The 22,901-nt window shown below is 41.4% G+C and overlaps 1 protein-coding gene across 1 annotated transcript in view; it reads left to right on the top strand.

Annotated features, from left to right (window-relative positions):
- The window catches only part of COL4A1 (collagen type IV alpha 1 chain), a 207,521-nt gene that overhangs the window by 52,724 nt on the left and 131,896 nt on the right, over positions 1-22,901 (top strand). The window contains 10 exon segments of the mRNA XM_042445763.1: positions 2,487-2,522; positions 6,539-6,580; positions 9,630-9,719; positions 12,605-12,640; positions 17,420-17,479; positions 20,498-20,542; positions 20,666-20,719; positions 21,593-21,634; positions 22,315-22,408; positions 22,579-22,614. Coding sequence (XP_042301697.1) covers positions 2,487-2,522; positions 6,539-6,580; positions 9,630-9,719; positions 12,605-12,640; positions 17,420-17,479; positions 20,498-20,542; positions 20,666-20,719; positions 21,593-21,634; positions 22,315-22,408; positions 22,579-22,614 — 535 coding nt within the window.

Here is a 22,901-nt window from a genome sequence, read left to right as displayed (position 1 = left end):
TCTTACTCTGTCCTGGTTTGTCCAGAGACATTAGGAATGTACACTGGATTTGGATGAATCTGAATCCCAAATGGAATTAGTCTGCTTTTCTTTCATCTTCCATATTTAGAAAATTCATGTGGAAGTGAAGAAACAGGCAGAGAAGAAGACAAATCTACTGTACCTTCTAATCACAGGGAACAATTCACTAGAGCTTTCCAATTATTGTGCTTTGGTAGAAGAATGTTGAATCTTATTATCTGTTTTCCATTCTGTCTCACTCATTTGAACATAAACACAGTGGTTTATAGAATAAGAGAAATCTTTCATGGCTTCCCATCCTCCCAACTAATTCTGCATTCCTAGACCTTTTCTTATTTTATTTGTTTCTCCAATCAAGTCTGTTTATTCATACTATAACCTCATTCCCCTGTGGCTTCACTTGGCCTCCTAAATAATATGGATTCTCCTTTAAATCAGATAAATACCTAGGTAATGATGATTTACAGGATAATTTCATAAAGTGTTCAAAAATATGCAAGCTCCTCACTTAGGTACCTTATTTAATATTTTTGACAGCAGGACAACATGTTGACAAATGGCTGATTTCAAACATTAGAGCAATCCACCTCAAAACAAATGGAGACTCTGACTTGGTGTCAGTTTATAAACCAATGCATTCTATATGTCAAAATTATGACATTCTTATCTCCATTTTGGTATATATATATCAGGGTAACAATAGGCTGTTCAATATTTATTCCACATCATCACATTTCGGACTGGTTTAGAAGAGCTTTCAACATTATACACCATATTTACATTCTAGAATCCAGGTAGCCTTACTTTCTTTAAATGCCTTTAAGGCTTTTAAGTGGAGATATTTACTAAAATATTTGCAAACAATTAATTACAGAGATGAATTAATTTCATTAATCATCATTATACACATTTAAAAGCATGTGCTAATACAGAAAGCACTTCTTCTTTTTCACTTTGAAGAGGTTAAAAAAAGAGATTTGCTCTTTTCCTTCTCCTTTTTGTTGTAATGAATGAGCCCCTAGTGGAGATGATTCAGTGTTAGCAGTACCAAAATAATAAATTTGAAGATCCATGCTATAAAGGAATTTACTGAAACCATCATTTTATTCCCCCTCCCTCACAATCTAGTACGTTGGTTGAGGCTCTACAAGCTAATTGCATGTTATAATGGTTAACTGCTCTATTATTGTAAAGATTTGATAAAAAATATGCATTAAATAATTTTTTAAAAATATGTTAGAAAACCAGTTAGTGGTGCTGACTAAGGGAAGAGTTAGAAACTGGGTTTCTACTGCCACCGTGAAGCTGTGAACGCTCCCAACACAGAAATGTCCAGTCTTTGCAGGTGAGAGCAGACAGAGTAGCTCTGAGGCTGTTGATGTGAGAACCAGGCCCTCTCAGTGCAAAGAGAACTTTTATTTTAAAAAGGCAGCAGAAAGCAACATGACTGAATTCTTCATTACTTGTCCACACTGCAAGAAAGAATTAGAAGATCATGCTATGGTTAGAGATGTAGGGATAAGGAGTCAAGGACGTGTCCCCCTCTCAACCTACTCCACAAAGCAGAAGAAACGTATATAGTCCACAGTGGAGGACATGGGTGTGACAAGTACAGAGCCACAACTTGCTGGTTAATGATGCCACTATAAGTTTGCAAACTTAATGGGTGAGATAGCCATAGCAGCTTCATTTATAGACCGCTTCATACCACACTAAAGAGTCTCTATGCATGTGAAGTCAGAGGCTTTCTCTACGCAGTTTACAGCTGTACGCAATCTCTATGCAGTTTACAACTGTAAGCTAATTGCCCCTCAACAAGCTGGGTACTCATTTTAGTGACCTTGGAAGGATGCCAGGCTGAGCTGGCACTGAGCCCCTAGCTGGGAATGAACTCACAACCTTGTGGTTTGTGGGTAAGTGAGTGGCTGCAGTACTTGCATTTAACCACCACTGCGTCACCAGGGCTGTTGGTCCTTGAACATCTGTTGCCTGACAAATAATTGACTAATTTTGTCTAATACAGGACAATAACAGAAAAATTTAAAGGAAATGTAATTTAATGTTATAATTATAATTAGAAATAGAATGGTTTCCAGTTTGGTTTAACCATATCTAGAACTGCTATGTAATCAAAAGCAGTCTGCTGGACACCATGAATGTAAATCCTTGTGTTTTGACATAACAAATATAAGCCTGAATCCATCAAACAAACAAATCTCAGTTTGAAGCCTAATAAAATCTATAGGGAATAAAGGAAATATGATATAAAGTTCACTTCATTTGGAAGAGACATTTATCATTTGAGCTTTGACTTATCAGTTAATCTAAGCAATGAACTGTACAAAAATTTCCACAGAGTTCATCTCAAATGAGATCTGCTGTATTATAATTTTCTCCTTTGTCAAAGAAGTAGCAAGCTTGAACCAAGCATATAATATAGTATTAATAAATACTTTCTTTTATAGGGTCCTCCAGGACCACCTGGTCCCCCAGGTCCAAAGGTAAGACTAGTTTCAAGCAATAATGCTAATTTTATTATGTATTTGCCCAGGCACTGGCTTCTTTCAGAGAAACAGAATTCTTGCTGTGCATTCCTGTGTATTTGTTCATATATCAATACCTACACATTTATAAGGTTGTGGTGGCTTAGTGGTTAAGATGCCAATTCTGATGATTGGAAGATTGGCAGGTTGGCAGTTCAAGGTCCTAGTGCTGCATGATGGGGTGAACGCCTGTCACTACTCCCAACTTCTGTCAACCTAGCAGTTTGAAAGCATGCAAATGCAAGTAGATAGATAGGTACCACTTCATTGGGAAGGTAACAGTGTTTGGTGCAGTCATGCTGGCCACATGACCACCAGAGCAGTCCTTGGACAATGCTACCAAGAGGTAGCATTACTAAGCCGAAGATGGCTTAGTAATGGAGATGAGCACCGCCCCCTACAGTCCGTTACGATTAGACATTCATGTCAAGGGACTACCTCTTTACCTTTTACACATTTAGAGGGAGACAGCAGCAATCTACTGAAATTTTCATATTCTGCACCATTAAAAATTGGGCTTATTTGTGATCTGTCAGCCCTGCAACTTCTACAGCAATTATTTTATTACCTTACTTTCACACAGTTAGCTGTGTTAGTCTCTTGCAACAAAAACAAAAAAGAACTTTGTGGTGTTAGCTTTCATATTGATGTCACCTCTGGTAAAAGGCACACATTGTGCTGTCTTATCTGCTGGTGGTAGCGCACATGTGCAGCAGGTGATTTGGGTAACCTGCTACAACATATTTTGCAACTTGTCATCATCTTCTCCTCCTTGTTCCCCTTCCCATCATTGTGTGTGTGCATGTGGGATGACATGCTGCCTTCTCCTTCCCTGTTTCCTGCTCCCTTTGCCACTGCTTCCTTCTGTGGAGAAGCGTGGGAGTGTCCTCCTCCTTGTTGGCCTTCAGCTTGTGCAACAAGGCCATGAACATGCGATTTTAGGCTGCATCAATAGAAGTATAGTGTCTAGATTAAGGGAAGTCATAGTGCCACTATATTCTGCTCTGGTCAGGCCCCACCTGGAATATTGTGTCCAGTTCTGGGCCCCACAATTCAAAAAGGACATTGAGAAACTGGAGCATGTCCAAAGGAGGGCGACTAAAATGGTGAAAGGTCTGGAAACCATGCCTTACGAGGAACGACTTAAGGAGCTGGGGATGTTTAGCCTGGAGAAGAGAAGATTAAGAGGTGATATGATAGCCCTGTTTAAATATTTGAAGGGATGTCATATTGAGGAGGGAGCAAGCTTGTTTTCTGCTGCTCCAGAGACTAGGACCCGAAGCAATGGATGCAAACTGCAGGAAAAGAGATTCCACCTCAACATTAGGAGGAACTTCTTGACAGTAAGGGCTGTTCGACAGTGGAACAAACTCCCTCGGAGTGTAGTGGAGTCTCCCTCCTTGGAGGTCTTCAAGCAGAGGCTGGATGGCCATCTGTCGGGGATGCTTTGATTGTGATTTCCTGCATGGCAGGGGGTTGGACTGGATGGTCCTTGTGGTCTCTTCCAACTCTATGATTCTATGAACATCTCATTGTCTAAGCAGTAACAACCTTTGGAGAAAGTATCAAAACTGAAAGCATATTAGCATCTTAGAACCAGGGAGATACTGACTTTCTTGTTTTTGTGGAAGCAACTAATGTACAATTACCACCTATAGCAAAACTGTTTCATGATGTATCAAATGGTACATAAAATACTAATCTATCACCTACCAAACCCAACAATACTGTGACAGTTAAATCTCTTTTTTTGAAATTGTTCCTCCAAGTGTAAATGGTTAGAAGATAAGAAGCTTATTATATTCATGATAAACACTACATTGTTCAAAATACAATAATCCCTTTTAAATTTTTATTAGAAACTAGCATAGATGTGAAACTACAGCTGTATTAGCCTGCACACCAGGAAAGATTTCGTACTGACAAAAGGAATTGCTTCTTCACATACTGCATCACAAAATGTGTGATAGCCACTGATGTAGACCATTTAAGTTAGTGGCCATCACTGCCTCTTGAGAAGCTGAATCTAATTGTTTAACTATGCACAGCGTGAGGAAGTAAGTGTTCCATTTTGTTGGTCCTGAATCTTTCATCCTTTGCTTCTTAAAGGAATTAGATTTAATAGAGGATAAGGCTATCAACGTGGAACCAGTGTGATGTAGTAATTTAAGTGTTGGACTAGAACTGCAGGAGATGGAAACCCACTGGGTGTTTGGTATAGTTTCTTAAGCTTAGAGAATCATAGAATCATAGAGTTGGAAGAGACCACAAGGACCATCCAGTCCAACCCCCTGCCATGCAGGAAATCACAATCAAAGCATCCCCGACAGATGGCCATCCAGCCTCTGCTTGAAGACCTCCAAGGAGGGAGACTCCACTACACTCCGAGGGAGTTTGTTCCACTGTCGAACAGCCCTTACTGTCAAGAAGTTCCTCCTAATGTTGAGGTGGAATCTCTTTTCCTGTAGCTTGCATCCATTGTTCCGGGCCCTGTTCTCTGGAGCAGCAGAAAACAAGCTTGCTCCCTCCTCAATATGACATCCTTTCAAATATTTAAACAGGGCGATCATATCACCTCTTAACCTTCTTTTCTCCAGGCTAAACATCCCCAGCTCCCTAAGTCGTTCCTCATAGGGCATGGTTTCCAGACCTTTCACCATTTTTGTCGCCCTCCTTTGGACACGCTCCAGTTTCTCAATGTCCTTTCTGAATTGTGGTGCCCAGAACTGGACACAATATTCTAGGTGGGGCCTGACCAGAGCAGAATACAGTGGCACTATTACTTCTCTTGATCTAGACACTATACTTCTATTGATGCAGCCTAAAATAGCATTGGCCTTTTTAGCTGCCGCATCACACTGTTCACTCATGTTCAACTTGTGGTCTACTTGGACTCCTAGATCCCTTTCACACGTAGTTTCATTCAGCCAGGTGTCACCCATCCTATATCTGTGCATTTTATTTTTCCGCCCTAAGTGCAATACCTTACATTTCTCCGTGTTGAATTTCATTTTGTTAGCTTTGGCCCAGCTTTCTAGTCTATTCAGGTCATTTTGAATCTTGATCCTGTCCTCTGGGGTATTAGCTATTCCCCCTAATTTGGTATCATCTGCAAATTTGATAAGTATGCTTCCAATTCTGTCATCCAGGTCATTGATAAAGATGTTGAATAGCACTGGGCCCAGGACAGAGCCCTGTGGGACCCCACTGGTCACTTCTCTCCAGGATGAAAAGGAGCCATTGTTGAGCACCCTTTGGGTTCGGCCGGTCAACCAATTACAAATCCATGTAACAGTTCCTTTGTCTAGCCCACATTTTACAAGCTTGTTTGCAAGTATGTCATGGGAAACCTTGTCAAAGGCCTTACTGAAATCAAGATATACTATATCCACAGCATTTCCTTCATCTACCAAGCTGGTAATTTTATCAAAGAAAGAGATTAGGTTTGTCTGGCATGACTTGTTTCTCTGAAACCCATGTTGACTTTTTGTGATTATGGCATTGTCTTCTAGATGTTCACAGACTCTCTGTTTAATGATCTGCTCCAGAATCTTTCCTAGTACTGATGTCAGACTAACTGGACGATAATTGTTGGGATCCTCTTTTTTCCCCTTTTTGAAGATGGGGACAACGTTTGCCCTCCGCCAGTCTGCTGGGATCTCTCCTGTTTTCCAGGAGTTTTCAAAGAAAGGCAATGCCAAACCACCTCTGAATAACTCTTGCCAATAACATCCTGTGAAAGGGTCACTATAAGTGAGAGTTTCCTCCAACAGCAGGGGAAACATTCCACTGAGTATCAGTGCCCAGATGTGACTATTTTACTCGTGTCCTGTCATGGCCTGCTTGTGGATTTCACATAGACATCTTTCTGGAAAATCTCACTGTGGGCTCTTGTTCTTTCAAAGGCCAGTTTTTTAAAAATTATCTCAGAAGTAAGTCTTCTGTTTCTAAAAACTTATCTTGTGTGTTATCAGGGTCACATGGGCTTGGGTTTCCAGGGACCAAAAGGTGATAAGGTAAGTAGAAAGCCATAAAGACATGTTGTTTGTTTTCCCAGTAAAATCTGATTTTTCTGAAACTTTTCCTCTTGTCTCTCCTCAAATTAAATTAATCATCCCCATGTAATTCTAGAATAATTATTTTGAGTTTTGTTTTGTTTTGTTTTTTTGCTATCCAGTGTAGCACATGGCATAGATAGATAGAGGACTGGTCCAATCATGGGGTTAGGTCTTTTCAAAGAGTTCTCTATATGGTACTGAGAATTTGGTACCAGTGGGTAGACATTGCTATCTTTCCCTTCCTTTGAATGGTCTAGCAGCAACAGTCTTACCCTCTTCAGAAGAATGAGGTGCTAAATGGACTTTTGCTCAGCAAATTCCTTTTGATATGGGACTTTTAATCATTTTTTTTCTTTATTAAAGTTACAGAGGGGTAATCCCTTGGGAGAAGATATGCTTAAGGAACAATAATAGAAAAGTACTGTATGCAGAATTATTGCTATGAATGTTTCACACTCCTTATCTTTCCTGCTTAAACAGTAAAATGCTGCAAAGGAAATATCAGTGAAATGGGCAGGGGGAAAAATACTATGGATTTATTTTCATTTTTGTTGAACATATGTTGTGTTCCTATTATGTTAATAGGTTAGTAATTATAATAAAAATGGTTGACCGTTCGGGGGTGTGTGTGATGAAAACGTTGTTACATCTTATAATTAACACATCCCTTAAAGAGGGAATTTTTCCATCAGAATTAAAACAAGCAACAGTCAAACCACTATTAAAGAAACCCTCTTTAGATCCCCTGATAAGAAATAACTACAGACCAGTCTCCCTGTTACCATTTTTGGGCAAGGTTATTGAGAGGGCAGTCACCCTCCAACTCCAAGCTGTTTTGGATGAAACCGATTATCTGGACCCATTTCAAACCGGCTTCAGGGCGGGATACAGTGTTGAGACAGCCATGGTTGCCTTAGTCGATGATCTCCATCTGGGTATCAACAGGGGAAGTGTGACCTTGTTGATGCTCTTGGACATCTCAGCGGCTTTCGATACCATCAACCATGGTATCCTTCTGGAATGCCTGAGAGAGCTGGGAATCGGAGGCTCTGCTCTGCAGTGGTTCCCGCCCTACCTCTCGGGTAGATTCCAGATGGTGATGCTGGGGGACTCATGCTCTTCCAAACGAGAGCTGACATTCTGTCCCCCATGCTGTTTGACATTTACATGAAACCGCTGGGAGAGATCATCCAGAAACATGGGACACGGTGTTATCAGTACGCTGATGACACCCAAATTTATGTCTCCGACTGCTACAGTGACTAAGGATGGCATCTCTTCTCTGGACGCCTGCCTTGAGTCGATAATGGGCTGGATGAGGGAAAACAAACTCAAATTGAATCCAGAGAAAATGGAGGTACTCGGATTAGGTTCCCCAAGTCCAGGGATGGAGATTTGTCAACCACTCCTGGACGGGGGTCACACTTCCCCTAAAGGACAAAGTGCGCAGTTTGGGAGTTCTTCAGGATCCATCACTACAGTTATCTTCTCAAGTAGATGCGATGGCCAGAAGTGCCTGGTACCAACTTCGGTTGATACGCCAACTGCGTCCCTACCTGGACCAAAAGGACCTTGAAGCAGTGGTACTTGCACTGGTAATCTCTCGCTTAGATTTCTGTAATGCGTTCTACATGGGGCTACCTTTGTATCAAGTTCGGAAACTTCAGTTGGTACAAAATGCAGCAGCCAGATTGGTCACCGGTACACCTAGGACTGATCATATAACACTAATCTTAAGACCGCTACACTGGCTACCGATTAGTTTCTGGGCGCAGTACAATGTGTTGGTTATTACCTTTAAAGCCCTACATGGCTTGGGCCCGAGTTACTTGAAGGAACGCCTCTCCCTACACAATCTGCCCCGCACTCTCAAAACAACTGGGAAGAATCTATTGGATTGTCCTAAAACCAGATTAAGATCTACTTCCCATAGGGCATTCACGGTGATGGCTCCCAAATTGTGGAATGGCTTGCCGGAGGAGATCCATCTTATTAGCACCTTAGATGCCTTTAAGAAGGCAATTAAGATGGATCTCTTTCGGCGAGCCTATCCCCCAGACCTGCTATAACAGCTTAAGACGATACTCCGCTCGGAACGATGTGTTTTTAAGTTTTTGTTTGTACAATAAGAATGTATTTTAACTATTTGTAATTTTATATCTGTGTTGTTCTCCTGCCTCGATCCATAGGGAGAGGCGGGATATATATAAATAAAAATTATTATTATTATCATCATCATCATCATCATCATCATTATATTTCACTTATCCTTTCCCTGAAATGATAATATTTTCAGAATTTTGAAATTTGTTTCACATTAAGACATATTTTAGTAGGGATATGTGTGGTATCTTTTTCTGTCAAAGTTCTCCCCAAAGATTTTGGGATTCTGTATTACCAAAACTGAATCAGTAGTACAAGAACTTCTGGTTCTTCTAGATTTGTACCTCTAGAATTTGTGCTTTCTTTTAATACTGTATTTTAAAACAAAAGACTTTAGAGTATGAATGTGGAGTAGTGTGCATGTATGTGTGTGTGTTCAGAAGCAGTTTGTTTGTATTTTAAAAAATCATCACAAGAGTGAATTTCAATCTATCCACTCCCCTTCTATATATGGAGAGATTCATTTCAGTACTAGTGGTTTGTTTTTATACAAAGACAAAGAATGAATACTTTTTACTGCTGCAAGTCTATGTTCTTTGCTGCAGGATGCATTACCACTGTTCCAAAATATCAGGTTCCCTTGGATTAATCATATTCAGCATTAGATGCTTAACAGGACTGGGTTGGACAAAATGCATTTGACCTTTAAATATTAGTGTCCTAAATTTGCTTGATGATAACTTTAAACCAAAGCTATTTCTGGAGTGAGTGCAGTGCTTTAATTGGCTGCATGTTTTCTCTGTTTCTATGGTCCTTAATTAGATTGCAATACTTCTTGTAGCTTCCTCCTTCCTTAATGTTTGTTTGCTTATTTGTTTGTTTGATTCTTTGTTGGGACATCTAGGGTGAACGGGGAGTCATGGGTCCTCCTGGTCCCCAAGGAGCTGCTCCAGTAGAAGGAGAGAAAGGGACTGTAATCATCCGTGGAGAGAAAGTAAGCATGCATATTTTATGCCTCTGGATATCTGTTGTTGTTTCTGAATTCTGTCATGTATTAATGAGGGTATTAATGAGGATTAATGAGCTAACGTAAAAACATGAATTGACTTTCTAAAGTCATTGCTTTTGTCATAGCTTTTCTTTTTTCTTTCTTTCTGTAAATAATAATTATAATTATAATTATTATGTTAAATACAAAAATCAAATAGATTACATAACTGGAAGCAAAAGATGGAGCAGTTCCATTCTTGCATCCAAATCTAGACCAGGCACAGACTATGGCACAAATCATAAACTACTCATATCAAAGATTAGAATAAAGCCGAAGATGAAAGAAAAAATAGTCATCATACCAAAATATGACCTGAAGAACACCTCAAGAGAATTTATAGGCAATGCGAGAAATAGATTTGCTTAATTAAGCATAATCAACTGGAAAGCAGAAAAGAAGGGACCTAATCAAGGATGAATGCAGAAAGATACAGTCTGTGGCCAAAAAGAAAGGGAAGAAACTATAGATAACAGAAGAAACACTTTAAGTAGTAAAGAAGAGAAGAGAAGCAAAAGAAAAGGGAGATAGGAACAGAACCAGAACCATGAATGCAACTGTTTAGTAACCAGTGCACCAGGATAAAAGATAATTACTATAATAAACAACAAAAAAGGAAGACAACAAAAAAGGAAGAATGAGAGAGATGCGCTACGATCAGAAGAGGAACATACTAAATGATCAAGATGAAATAAAAAGACGATGGAAGCAATACACAGAAGAGCTACATAAAAGAGATGAAGAAAATGAACGACACATGGAATGAAGAACCACATGAAGATGAACCCCAAATTTTAAAACGTGAGGTGGAAGGAGCACTCAGAGAAATTGGAAATAATAAATCACCAGAAATATACGATATCCCAACTAACTGCTACAAATAACACAAACAGAATCAATTCCAGTGTTAACCAAAATATACCAACAAATATGGAAAACAAAACAGTTGTAAACAGACTGTAAACAATCAATATACATCCTCACCCACAAAAAAGGAGACACAAAAGAGTACAGCAATTACAGGGCCATAGCATTAATTTCCCACGCATGCAAAATACTACTCAAAATTGTGCAGCATAGACTCCAATCATATATGGAGAGAGAACTGCCAGATATCCAGGCAAGCTTTAGGAAAGGAAAAGGCACTAGGGACCACATTGCAAACATACTGTATGTAATGGAACAAGCCAACGAATTCCAGAAGAAAATTAGCATGTGCTATTTAAATATAGAAAGGCCTTTGATAGCATAGATCAAAAGCAATGGAATGCTTTTAAAGAAATGGGAGTGCCACTACATCTGATAGTCCTGATGAGGAATCTGTACTTAGGACCAGAGGCTACTATAAATAAGAATATGGAGAAATAGAATGGTTCCCAATTGGCAAAGGGGTCAGGCAAGGCTGCATCATTTCACCCTATCTCTTCAACTTATATACAGAAAATATCATATGAAGAGCAGGCTTGGACACAGAAGAAGGAGTGAAGATGGGAGGAAGGAATATCAATAATCTGAGATACACAGATGATACCATACTACTAGCAGAAAACATCACAGCCTTAGAACAGTCACTAAAGAAAGTAAAAGAAAAAAGTGGAAAGGCAGGCCTAATGCTAAACTTAAATAAAACAAAAATAATGACCACAGAGGATTTACATAAATTCAACCTATGGTAGATAATAAGGAAATTGGTTAAAGATTTTCCATAGCTTGGAACAAACATTGGTCAGAATGGAGACTGCAGTCAAGAAATCAAAAGAATATTAGGAATGGGAAAGGCAGCTATGAAAGAACTAGGCAAGATCCTAAAGTGTAAAGATGCACAGCTGTACACTAAAGCTAGAAGTGTCCAAGCCACTGTCTTTCTTATTACCAAGTACGGATATGAGAGCTGAACAGTGAAGAAAGCAGATAGGAAGAAAATTAGTTTATTAATGAATTAATAAGGTGAAGATTGCTGAGGTTACCATGGGTGGCCAAAAAGACCAAAAAAAATTGGATCTTTGAACAGTTCAAGCCTGAACTCTTCCTGGAAGCCAAGATGACTAAACTGAGGCTGTTATACTTAGGCCACATAATTAGAAAAGACAGTGATACTGGGTAAGGTGGAGGGAAGTAGGAGAGGAAGACCTCATGCCAGATGGATAGACAGTCAGGGAGATATATGGGCCTCAGCCTGCAGGACCTGAGTAGGGAGGTAGAGGATAAGGAGGCTTGGATACGTCTCATTCACAGGGTTACCATGAGTCAAGATCAACTCAAAGGCAGCTAATAACAACAAGTAAATTATAATTTCTACAACATTTGTTGACTTGTATCCCTTTTGATCCACTGCCTTTTTCACATTAGGCCTCAGTAAGGAGAAATAATCAATCTTCAAGGGGACAAAATGTTGGTGCATGAAATAATGCAATTTAGAAAATTCTTAGTGTAGTGTAAAATCTGTAGAAATGATGATCCTTCATTAAATGCCTCCAAACAATGTTACAAAAGAATGTTGGAAAAGTTGGCTCATCCTCACAGCTGTACCACAGAAAGCTGTTCTTTTGCATTTAAGTTGTTGAGCAGACTCAGTGTGCCGTCTAATGGAACAGAGAATGCTGCCTTGTTGCAGATTAAAAGCGCCACTGAGGCAGTGTTCTATCAATTTCTGATAAGCATACTTGGACCCTTTTTGTAAAAAAGTATTTAATTGAGATAGTGGTCCAATCAGCATTTAGATTCAGTCATCTGCTGAATTTTTTGAGGTATTAAAAATGCTGTTTTTAAAGGACACATAGAAGTGCATTCTGAAGACCTAGCTGATACTTTGCTCTCCCCCACCCCAATAGGGCGATCCTGGTGAAAAGGGTGACCCTGGCCTTCCAGTAAGTATGAAGCTGATTGGTATTGTCATATTAAGAAGCGATGGTGAAGCAGCAAAAAAAAAAAAAAGAAAGCATCAACGCAACTTGTAGTAAACAAATCAAAGGGAACTAGCATTTGTTCTGTGTGCCAGATTTGACCCACTGGTTTTGCCAGTCAGACCCACCACGGTTTCTCTCCTAATCCCCATTCCTCACACTCAGCAGAGGGGAGAATACTTTGAACCAGTGGTTCCTAAAGTCATTGGTCTCCCTTGAATGGTAAGAGGTGAAGCACTCTGCTCCTCTGCAATGCCAGGACGGTCAAAAACAAGACCCACATCATCCAGGACCTCCTCCTGGATGAGGATGCCGACCTGGCCTGCTTCACAGAGACCTGGCTGGGAGAGGATAGCGCAGTCACTTGGGCGCAGGCCCTCCCAGTTGGGTATTCTGTCAGTGAGCAGGTGAGGAGAAGTGGGCGGGGGGACGGAGTGGCTCTGGTTCACAAGAACCACCTGACCTTGACCAGGATACCTGTACGGAACACAGTCCACTTCGAGTGTATGTATCTCAGCCTGAAGACCAGGGATAGTCTGGGGATTCTGCTAGTCTAACGACCACCCCGTTGTCTAGCAGACTCCCTGACTGAGCTGACACAGCTGGTCTCTGAGCTACTATTGGAGTCCCCCAGACTTCTAGTTTTGGGGGATTTCAACATTCCACTCGAGACCAGCTTAACAGGTGCGGCTCGGGAGTTCATGGAGACCATGACAAACATGGGCCTATCCCAACTGGTCATTGGGCCCACACATTGTGCAGGTCATACACTCAATGCAGTCTTTAGTACGGAACAGGAATATCCGTGGGCGGAGGTGGTAAGTACCTCCGCATTGTCATGGACGGATCATTTCCTGGTCAAGACGGCACTAAGAGCCAATATCTCCCCCACCGGGGGTGGTGGACCCATTCGAGTGGTCCATCCTCAAAGGCTAATGGAACCAATAGGATTCCAGAGAGCCTTAGAGGGTTTAATGGTTGGGAATGCCGGTGACCCTGTCGATGCTCTGGTTGATACCTGGAACACCGATCTTACCAGGGCTATCAACACGATCGCTCCCAAGCGTCCTTGCCAATCCGCTTCAAATCGTAGGCCATGGTATACACCAGAGCTTAGGAGAATGAAGCGGTTCGGACAACGACTAGAGCGTAGGTGGCGGAAGACTCGACTCCTATCTGACAGAACTCGCCATAGGAACTTTCTTTGTTCCTATCGGGAGGCAATTCATGCAGCAAAGAGAGCTTTCTCCTCTGCACGTATTGCGTCTGCAGAGTCCCGTCCAGCAGAGCTGTTTAAGGTAGTGAGGGAAATGACGCAGGTACCTCCTGCGCCAAATCCCTTGCTTAACCCGACGACGGCCTGCTGTGGCGCGTTTAACAACTTCTTCGCAGATAAAATCTCTCAGATAAGAGCCGACTTAGACGCCACTGTTGTAACAGAATCTATAGGCGAGGTGTCCAGTGACTCCGTCGATGAAGTTATTCTGGATCAGCTCCAATCAGTGAGTACCGAGGACATGGACAAGCTGCTTGGTAAGGTGAGGAAAACAACCTGCCCTCTCGACCCTTGCCCATCATGGCTGGCCGTCCAGGGGGGGGGATGCATTGAGGAGATTCATCACAGATATCATCAATGCATCCTTTAGGGAAGGGCATGTTCCATCTTGTCTGAAGGAAAGGCGCTTCTGAAACAACCTTCCCTGGACCCCCTGGATATGAACAACTACAGGCCTGTTTCTTTGCTGCCATTTTTGGGCAAGGTAATCGAGAGGGCGGTTGCTCTTCAGCTCCAGGCTGTCTTGGATGAAACCGATTATCTAGACCCATTTCAAACCGGCTTCAGGACAGGCTTTGGGGTTGAGACTGCCATGGTTGCCTTGACTGACGATCTGCGTCTGAGCATCGACAGGGGTAGTGTGACCCAGTTGGTGCTCTTAGACCTCTCAACGGCATCCTCCTGGACCGCTTGGGGGGATTGGGTATCGGAGGCACTGCATTGCAGTGGTTCCGGTCCTACCTCTCAGGCAGGTCCCAGAGGGTGCTGCTTGGGGACAGTAGCTCCAGAAAGAGGGAGCTCCTTTGTGGAGTCCCTCAGGGAGCTATTTTGTCCCCAGTGTTGTTTAATATCTATATGAAGCCACTGGGTGAGATCATACGGAGTTATGGTGCTGGGTGCTATCAGTACGCTGATGACACCCAAATCTATTTCTCCATGTCTCGTTCGTCGGCCTCGAATTCTAATGGCATCTCTTCTCTCAATGAATGTCTTCGAGCAGTAATGGGCTGGATGAGGAAAAACAGATTGAAGCTGAATCCGAACAAGACGGAGGTGCTCACGGTAGCGGCCCCGAAACCAAGAATTGGGTTGCAACCACCAGTCCTGGACAGGGGCACACTCTCCTCTAGTGACTGCGTTTGCAGTCTGGGGGTGCTCCTTGACTCGTCGCTCCTGATGATAGATCAGGTGAATGCGACGGTCAGGAGCGCCTGTTATCAACTTCGGCTGATACGCCAGCTGCGCCCTTTTCTGGAAGTAAGGGATCTCGAGACAGTTGTGCACGCGCTGGTAACCTCACGCCTTGACTTCTGTAATGCGCTCTACATGGGGCTACCCTTGTGCCTGGTTTGGAAACTACAGCTGGTTCAAAACATGGCAGCCAGGCTTGTGTCAGGAACATCCAGAAGGGACCATATCACTCCGGTTTTGAGGTCCCTCCACTGGCTGCCTATTGGTTTCCGGGCCCAGTACAAGGTGTTGGTTATTACCTTTAAAGCCCTAAATGGCTTGGGTCCAAGCTATCTCAGAGACCGCCTCTTCCCATACAATCCTCCCCACGCTCTCCGGTCCTCTGGGAGGAACTTGTTGCAGCCTCAAAAATCGAGGCTTGCGGCGACCTCCCGGAGGGCTTTCTCTCTTGTCGCCCCCAGGCTCTGGAACGGCCTGCCGGATGAGATCCGTCAATTAACATCTTTGGACAGCTTCAAAAAGGCTGTCAAGACGGATCTCTTCAGGCAGGCCTTCCCAGACTGAAATATCCCGGCCTCAGGATCTCAGGATTTCCCCCCTCCTCAGTAATGTCTCCAAAGCCCCCTTTTCTTTAGAACTGAAGTTACAGTGGTTTATTGGTTGGTATTAATTTGTTTAATTTATTGTTATTTTAACTAGTTATTGTGGTTTTAAATTAGATATGTTGTTTAATAACTTTTTAAGGGGGGAGGGAAATATATTGTTTTTATGCTGTATGTTATTTTAATGTTGTAAACCGCCCGGATTGGTTCGCCACAGGGCGGTATATAAATAAAAAATTATTATTATTATTATTATTATTATTATTATTAGCAAGCCTTCCCTGCAGGATTCCTGTCCATTTACTGAGGGGAAAATTTTCACTGCATGGACAGGAAACCCTAGATCCCCAACTAGAAACGCTGGAGCACTCAGAGCAATTGCCAGGTCATTTGCATGCATCTTTGTGGGGTGAGAAAGGGAACCTCTCAAAAGATATCCTTTCAAATCTGGTGTATTAAGCAGTGAGTCAACAGGAGAGAATGAGTGTTGAGGTGTTGAAGTTGGGGAAGTCTCCAGAGATGCAGGCAAGATGAGCAGAGTGGGGTAGGGGAGCATTGTTCGCAGAGTTTGCCAAAGGAAGAGGTAGCTCTGTGAGTTAGCTTTTCTCCATCAGAGTCTAGGACAGTTCTAAAGTGGTGCCATCAAGAGGTGGTTGTGGTCTGAATGAGTACTGGACATGATGTTTGTGGGCTGTTTACGCCACCTCTTCTCACCCACAACTTAGTCTTGTTTCAGCTCTTCTGCTGACATATTTTCACTGGCATGGCAGTATTTGTCAGGGTGGTGTGCTGACATAGCAGATGAGCACATAACTGGTAGCTCCTCAAGTAGTATATAGCATTGCATCTTAGAATTAATATTAGAAGTTAAATTTCCAATAGACAACTATTACGTGACCTTGACCATTGGGGAATTTTTAATTAGCTCACATTTATTAGCCAGAATCTATCCCTTTTTATATGCAGGGCATGAGGGAATAGAGAATCAGCAGAAGCAACATTCTTCCAATTAATTGTATTTTCATTAAGGAGAAAATTAATCAACAACACACACACACACACACACACACACACACTCATTCATGCATACACTTAATCTATGGGCTATTAAGAAAGGTTTTCGCTTATGATATAGTTACCAAAGATGTGGTGCTCCTTCTCAAGATGGAAAAATTACTCAGTTGCTTTTGGAATGGTGGTCAAGGGGGAGGGGGACAGCATGAGGGAAACTAGTAGAAGTTTCAGAGAGACATAGAGTTCCTCTTTACACTCCAAACTAGCTCCACAAACAAAGGATTTTGGGGTCCTTAAATAAGGCCAAAACTAGCCTCCAGGCAAAAGAGTTGTTTACTACTTCAAAAGGTGCCAAATCTATATAACAGAGATCACTTTGATATAGATTGGTCTCTTTGATGTCTCCGTTTTGGCCAGGCATCCTGAGTTGTAAATCACTTAGTCTTCCTGCCTGGGAAGGTGTTAATGTTTCCTGATAGCAGCTCCTAAAACTAGCTGTTTTGATATCTCAAAGCCTGTGCCTATGTGATGTTCTTGCTCTGCACCTATGGTGAACTATACAGTTCCATTTTAGGGCCGTGGGAGAAGGAAGCATATGCACCAAAATCATGTCCATTTCTTGTAACACTGTGTAACATAAAACAACGTCTGTTTTTAAAGGGATCACCAGGACTAGTTATCAAAGGCGAGAAAGGTGAACCTGGGAAACCTGGTGCACGGGTATGTATGCAAAGCCTTCATGCTTTTGCTTCTCCAGATGTTTAAGAGTTATTATTAAATATAGTAATTTCTTTATGTTATTAAAAATATGATACAATTATGTATTGGTAGTATGTGATACCTAAGAAATTGTCTAAGGCCCGTTACAGACCGCCCAAAAGGGGCGGTCTTGGGCGGTTGCAGCGCGGAGGAGCCGCAGCAGCCAAACCGCGCGACTCCTCCGCGCTGCAAAAAAGGAGTGCAGAAATCGCACTCCTTCCGGCAACCCGGAAGAGCCACCGCAAGTGCCAAAGCGCGCACTCGCGACGGCTCTTCCGGGTTTAGACGTCCGGACGCTGCGCGTCCGTTACGTCAACGTGGCCACGCCCGTCTGTATAGGGCGCCGCCATCTTGCCGTACAGAATACGCTCAAGGGAAAAGGCGCGTCCGGAAGCACCGCTCCTCGCGCGTATTCCTGGCGCAACGACGGTGCCGCTTAGGCCCATGTGTAAGGCGCCCAAGATATACAAGGGAACACTGAATGTGTGACTTGTGAAAAAAACAAAAAAAGTACTGGGTCCAAATACACACTTCAATACACAGAGAATTTTAAAGACTAGTATACAATTAAAACTTGAACTTTTTCTTCTGGACATGATAGATGAGCAATTAGAAAGGAGCTATGGAAAAATATTTCAGTATATGATCGTAGCAGCAAGATGCTTACAAATGGAAGGGCAGTGTGCTGCCCACTACAGAAGAATGTTTTTTAAAAATTAATGAGTTTGCAGAGATGGATAAATTGTCTAATTTGATTAAAGAAAAGTCATTGGTATTTTTTTCTTTTTTAAAATGATTTTTATTGAATTTTTAAAATGTGTATAAAAGTACATATATACAATCAAACTATTCAAACATAACAGACATAGCACATACATAGGGCACAAAAGAAGAAGGGGGAAAGGAGAGGAAAGAAAAGGAGAGAAAAAAATAAAATACATAATTAATGTATTTTAATTTTTCTGAAAGATTGGAAACCCTTGTTGACTTTTTGAGAAAGTATGAAGGTAACAAGTTGATTTTGCGTTTTAAAAATTAATGAGTTAAATTTATAGATGAAGTGCGAGTTAAATTTATAGATGAAGTGCGAGTTAAATTTATAGATGAAGTGTGAGTTAAATTTATAAATGAAGCATAACACCTAATTTACAGAGATTGAGGCAGGAATTTATGAAAATTTATATGACCACAGAAAAGATAGTTGGAAGTCATTTTTCTTGTTATATTTTGTAGTAGTATAGTTTGTAGTTTTTTATATTTTATTTTATCTATGTTATTGTGCGTGTGGCCTGAAATAGAAAGGCTTAAAAAGCAGGCATCCTCATGGCTTGGGAGCATGGCAATTGCATGATGCACACCCCCAACCCTTGCAGAAGTTGCCTTAAAGTCGCGCTGGGTCGCCTAAGACAGCCCAAACAGGAGTTGATCTTTTCTGCTTCTTGGGATCATGGCAGCAGGTGCACTCAAGGTTGTGCCATGGAGCAGCTTTAGGCTGCCCCTTCCTACCCTTTTGTTTCGCCCCTGTGTTTGTGTGCTATGTTCAATTTTTAGGCACATGTGGAGTTAGAATATAAATGATTTATTAAAAAAACAATTTAATTTTCAACAATTGACAACCACTATGCTTTAGAGCAGGAGTGGGCAACTACCTGATGGGCAGGGGCCATTTTTCCTCCTTGTCCTCATCCAGCAGGCCACACCAGTGACTTTCAGCATGCCCCAAGTAACATGATGTCAATTCAGCCCTCATGCTGGCTGATTTTTAGCTGATTCCCCCTGCCTCTCTCTTTTGGTGTTTTGGGGACGTTTGGGGGCTTTGTAGGATTTACAGGAAGAAAAATGCTGCATTTTACTCAGTTTTGGCCCATTGAGGAGAATTGCCTTCCAAATTTAAAAAAAAAAAACATTAGGTGGGGCTGGGGGCTGGAGGGGTCTTCTGGAGTTCCGAAGGACGACATTTAGGGGTCCCAAAGGGCATATGCAGACCATAGGCCACACCTTGCCCACCGTTCGTTTAGAAGGATGAATGATGCTTAACAGTCTGGAATAACAAATTGGTTGGTTTTGCTAATATTCACACAAGAGCTGTTTCTGCTCATATATTTTCTATATTTTGTGGCTTATTTTGATTCCTTTAGTTTCTATTTATTCAACAAATTATTATTTTTATTCCCACCTACGTTCATCATTACTGTAATAAATCCTGTTTTTTGACTTGGTAAAAAATATATATGACCTGGAAACATTTAAAAATTCTTTTCAATGTACTTTTTATTTTATTGTACTTTTTTTTTAATACTGTGAAGCCGCTCTGAGTCCCAGTCCTGGGGAAAGAGCGGGATACAGATAGATAGATAGATAGATAGATAGATAGATAGATAGATAGATAGACAAACAAACATTGCACAACCACTAGAGTACAGTCAGAGATTACACTAGATATTCATCTATAAGTAGAGAAATTTATGCCGAAAAATTGATTCCCAAATCCTGGGTCAACTTATATACGGATCAGTATGGTAATGCTGATAATGGCAGCTCATTCAGTGACAAACATGTATACATACACCTTCCTCTTCACTTTCCCTCTGTGTCTGGGAATGGGCTGCTGGAAGCCGAGAGAGTGCAGGGCAATTTTTATTTCTATGGGAGCAACAGCTTTTGGAAGTGACCAAAAATGACCCAGTGGTGCAACTTGACACTGCCCATGTGGACTGCCTGTGGGTGTTGGGCCTGCCTTGGGAGCAGACCATCCAGATAGCAGGGTTTTGACCCACTTGCAGAAAATGCAGGATTGAGCTGCTTTTTGCTGCCCATCTGCTCAGACCCAATTTTGTTTTCTTCCCCAAGCTTTTCCAACACAGTCAGAGACAACTTAGAAAATTAAAACCTCAGAGCTTACAAATTTTGTAGTCTCAACATTTCCAGTAATAGAAAGTTCTGTCATGTTGGATTAAAGTGAAATTATTTATTTTACAGGGAAGACCTGGGAAGGATGGAGAGGATGGAGAGAAGGGAAGAAGTGTATGTATTTCACTTTAGCGAAAATATTATTGAATTTTGCTTTGTAAAAGATCCAGTAATATAAAACATAATTTTGTACACTCTGGATCATTTTTTTCTCCTCTTTTTTTGTGACACATGTAGGGAGACCCTGGCCAACCAGGATTTCCAGGATTACCCGGAGCATATGGCCCTAAAGTAAGTAGATGTTGTTTGAAATGTGCCTCCCTGAATCAGCCAGCATGACTGAACCTGGATGCAACTCTCACAGTTTCTTAAAGCTTATCTCAAAGAGATGGTACGTTCTGGGTAGGATAAAAAGATAGGTGTAAAAATGTTGCAGCCCACCAGAGAGAGGGAGAGAGAAGATGAAGAGGAATCTCTCCATGCATTGCTGCTAGTGATTTTGTCACATCTCCCTGGTAAGATCTTCAGAGAGGAGAACTCGATGGGTGATTTCTGAATGTTCAGATAACTCAGAAAATAGGTATTGTAGTTATTTCAGTTTCAGGGGAATAATACAGCTCATTCCTGATTATTTTATAATCATGTTATATTCTCTAAAACAGTTTTAAGTAGTGCTGTGTGAACTGTCCTGTACTCAGATTGATAGAATCATTGAATCATTGTGTTCTGTTACTCAGTCTGACATCCTCCAGATTGAAGAGTTCCAATTTGTCTTGGATGGTGGAGCTTCTGGGACAGGCCACCAAGAGCACCACAGTGTTGGTCCCATGGCAATTCTGAATGTGAACTTCCTGTTACAGTTCACTGGATGAGACTTCCCTCCTCTTTGTTGCAAGTCTCTTGCCCACCCATGCCCACTCCCTCCATCAGAACAGTACTCTTCATGATCAATTGCAGAATTTCCAAGTTACTGAAAATCTGAGTAAATTGTCATTGTTCCTAAACTGGTTGATTAATTTCTAAACCTGTTGATTGGCTTCTTTGGTTACAGCTGAATTTTTAGCAGAGTTGGTTTGGAATATGTATGCACAATTGTGCCCATTCCCAGTAAAAACATTTATATCTTCAGTCACTTTTCAAACATAAATTTCTTCTTCTTTTCAGGGAGATAAGGGTGTAACAGGTCTACCAGGACTTCCAGGAATAGTAAGTGGAAAACTTTGCTTTTAAAGGAATCCCCATTAGGTACAACAAAGCAAACCAGGAAACTACCTGAGACCAGTTTGCCTCAGACCAAACTGACAGTAGTTTCCTGTGGTCTCAGATGGAGGTCTTTTACCTTAGCTGCTGTCTGATCCTTTTAACTGGTGATTTCCCATGACAGAACCTAAAACCTTCTATAGTCAGCCCTTCCCTTACACGGGTGATCCGTTCCGGACACCACCACCCTGCATAAGGGGAAAAAAGTGTATGTTCAAGTCTCATTAGAAGTAATGGGGCTCGTGCCCACGGTGCGCCTCTCGTTACTTCTTCCAGGGCGCATCAGCATTTTTTCCAGCACGGCTTCCAGCTAAAGAACTGAAAGGACCTCAATGGCAGTGTCAACCATTTGCTTTCATGGGTTATCTTGGTGTTACAAGTCCTCATTCTGAGAGGAATATTTGTGAACAGTGTCATTTAGATATATGAAGCTGCTTAGATTGTACTGAAAACAGAGCTTTGCAAGTTTAAACTTGATATTTATAACTCTAAATATGGACACAGTTAATCAGTAGGATTTAACCATGTTATGTGTACATCAGAGCGAATTCTATTGTTCTGATTTTTTCAGGAGTGAATATTTGAGGATTGTGAAACTCCCTGTATTTTGCCACTTGCTTATTTAGGTTATAGGTACAGAGGAAGAAGAAGTGTATGGTGAAAAGGGAGACCCAGGTCCTCCAGGATTCGCAGGACCAAAAGGTGAACCAGGTCCAAAAGGTAACTATTACTTTAAAAAAGGAACCTACAGCTTTCTATAATTCCATTTTCAAAAAAATATTCATGTCTGCCTTCTTAATGGCTTAGTAGGACCCAGAACAGCTATGTAAACAAGCATCAAAGTCAGTTCAAATTTACTTTCTAATAATTCAGTATATTTGCTCTTATAGGTTTTCCTGGAGTGCCGGGAACACCGGGTCCTCCAGGTGAGAATACATGTTTATTTCTTTGGTTGCTATATTGACTAGCTTTTAGATGTGCCTTAACATGAAAAAAACTGAAGGGTTAAAGAAAAGAATATTCACTGTAAACACATTTAATACAGAATTAAAACTGAAATGCTGAATTAGTAATGATGAACATATAAAAGTTCTTCACTTAGTAACAATAAAATAAAGGATTTCAGTATGGTAGACTGGATTCAATTCAGATATGTAGATCTTCAAGAGGTATGCTCTCACATGAATATATGATCTCAGAATCACATGCATAA

Source organism: Sceloporus undulatus, chromosome 1, assembly GCF_019175285.1.
Source record: "Sceloporus undulatus isolate JIND9_A2432 ecotype Alabama chromosome 1, SceUnd_v1.1, whole genome shotgun sequence".
Taxonomy (NCBI): domain Eukaryota; kingdom Metazoa; phylum Chordata; class Lepidosauria; order Squamata; family Phrynosomatidae; genus Sceloporus; species Sceloporus undulatus.
This window is presented reverse-complemented; position numbering and strand designations above follow the sequence as displayed.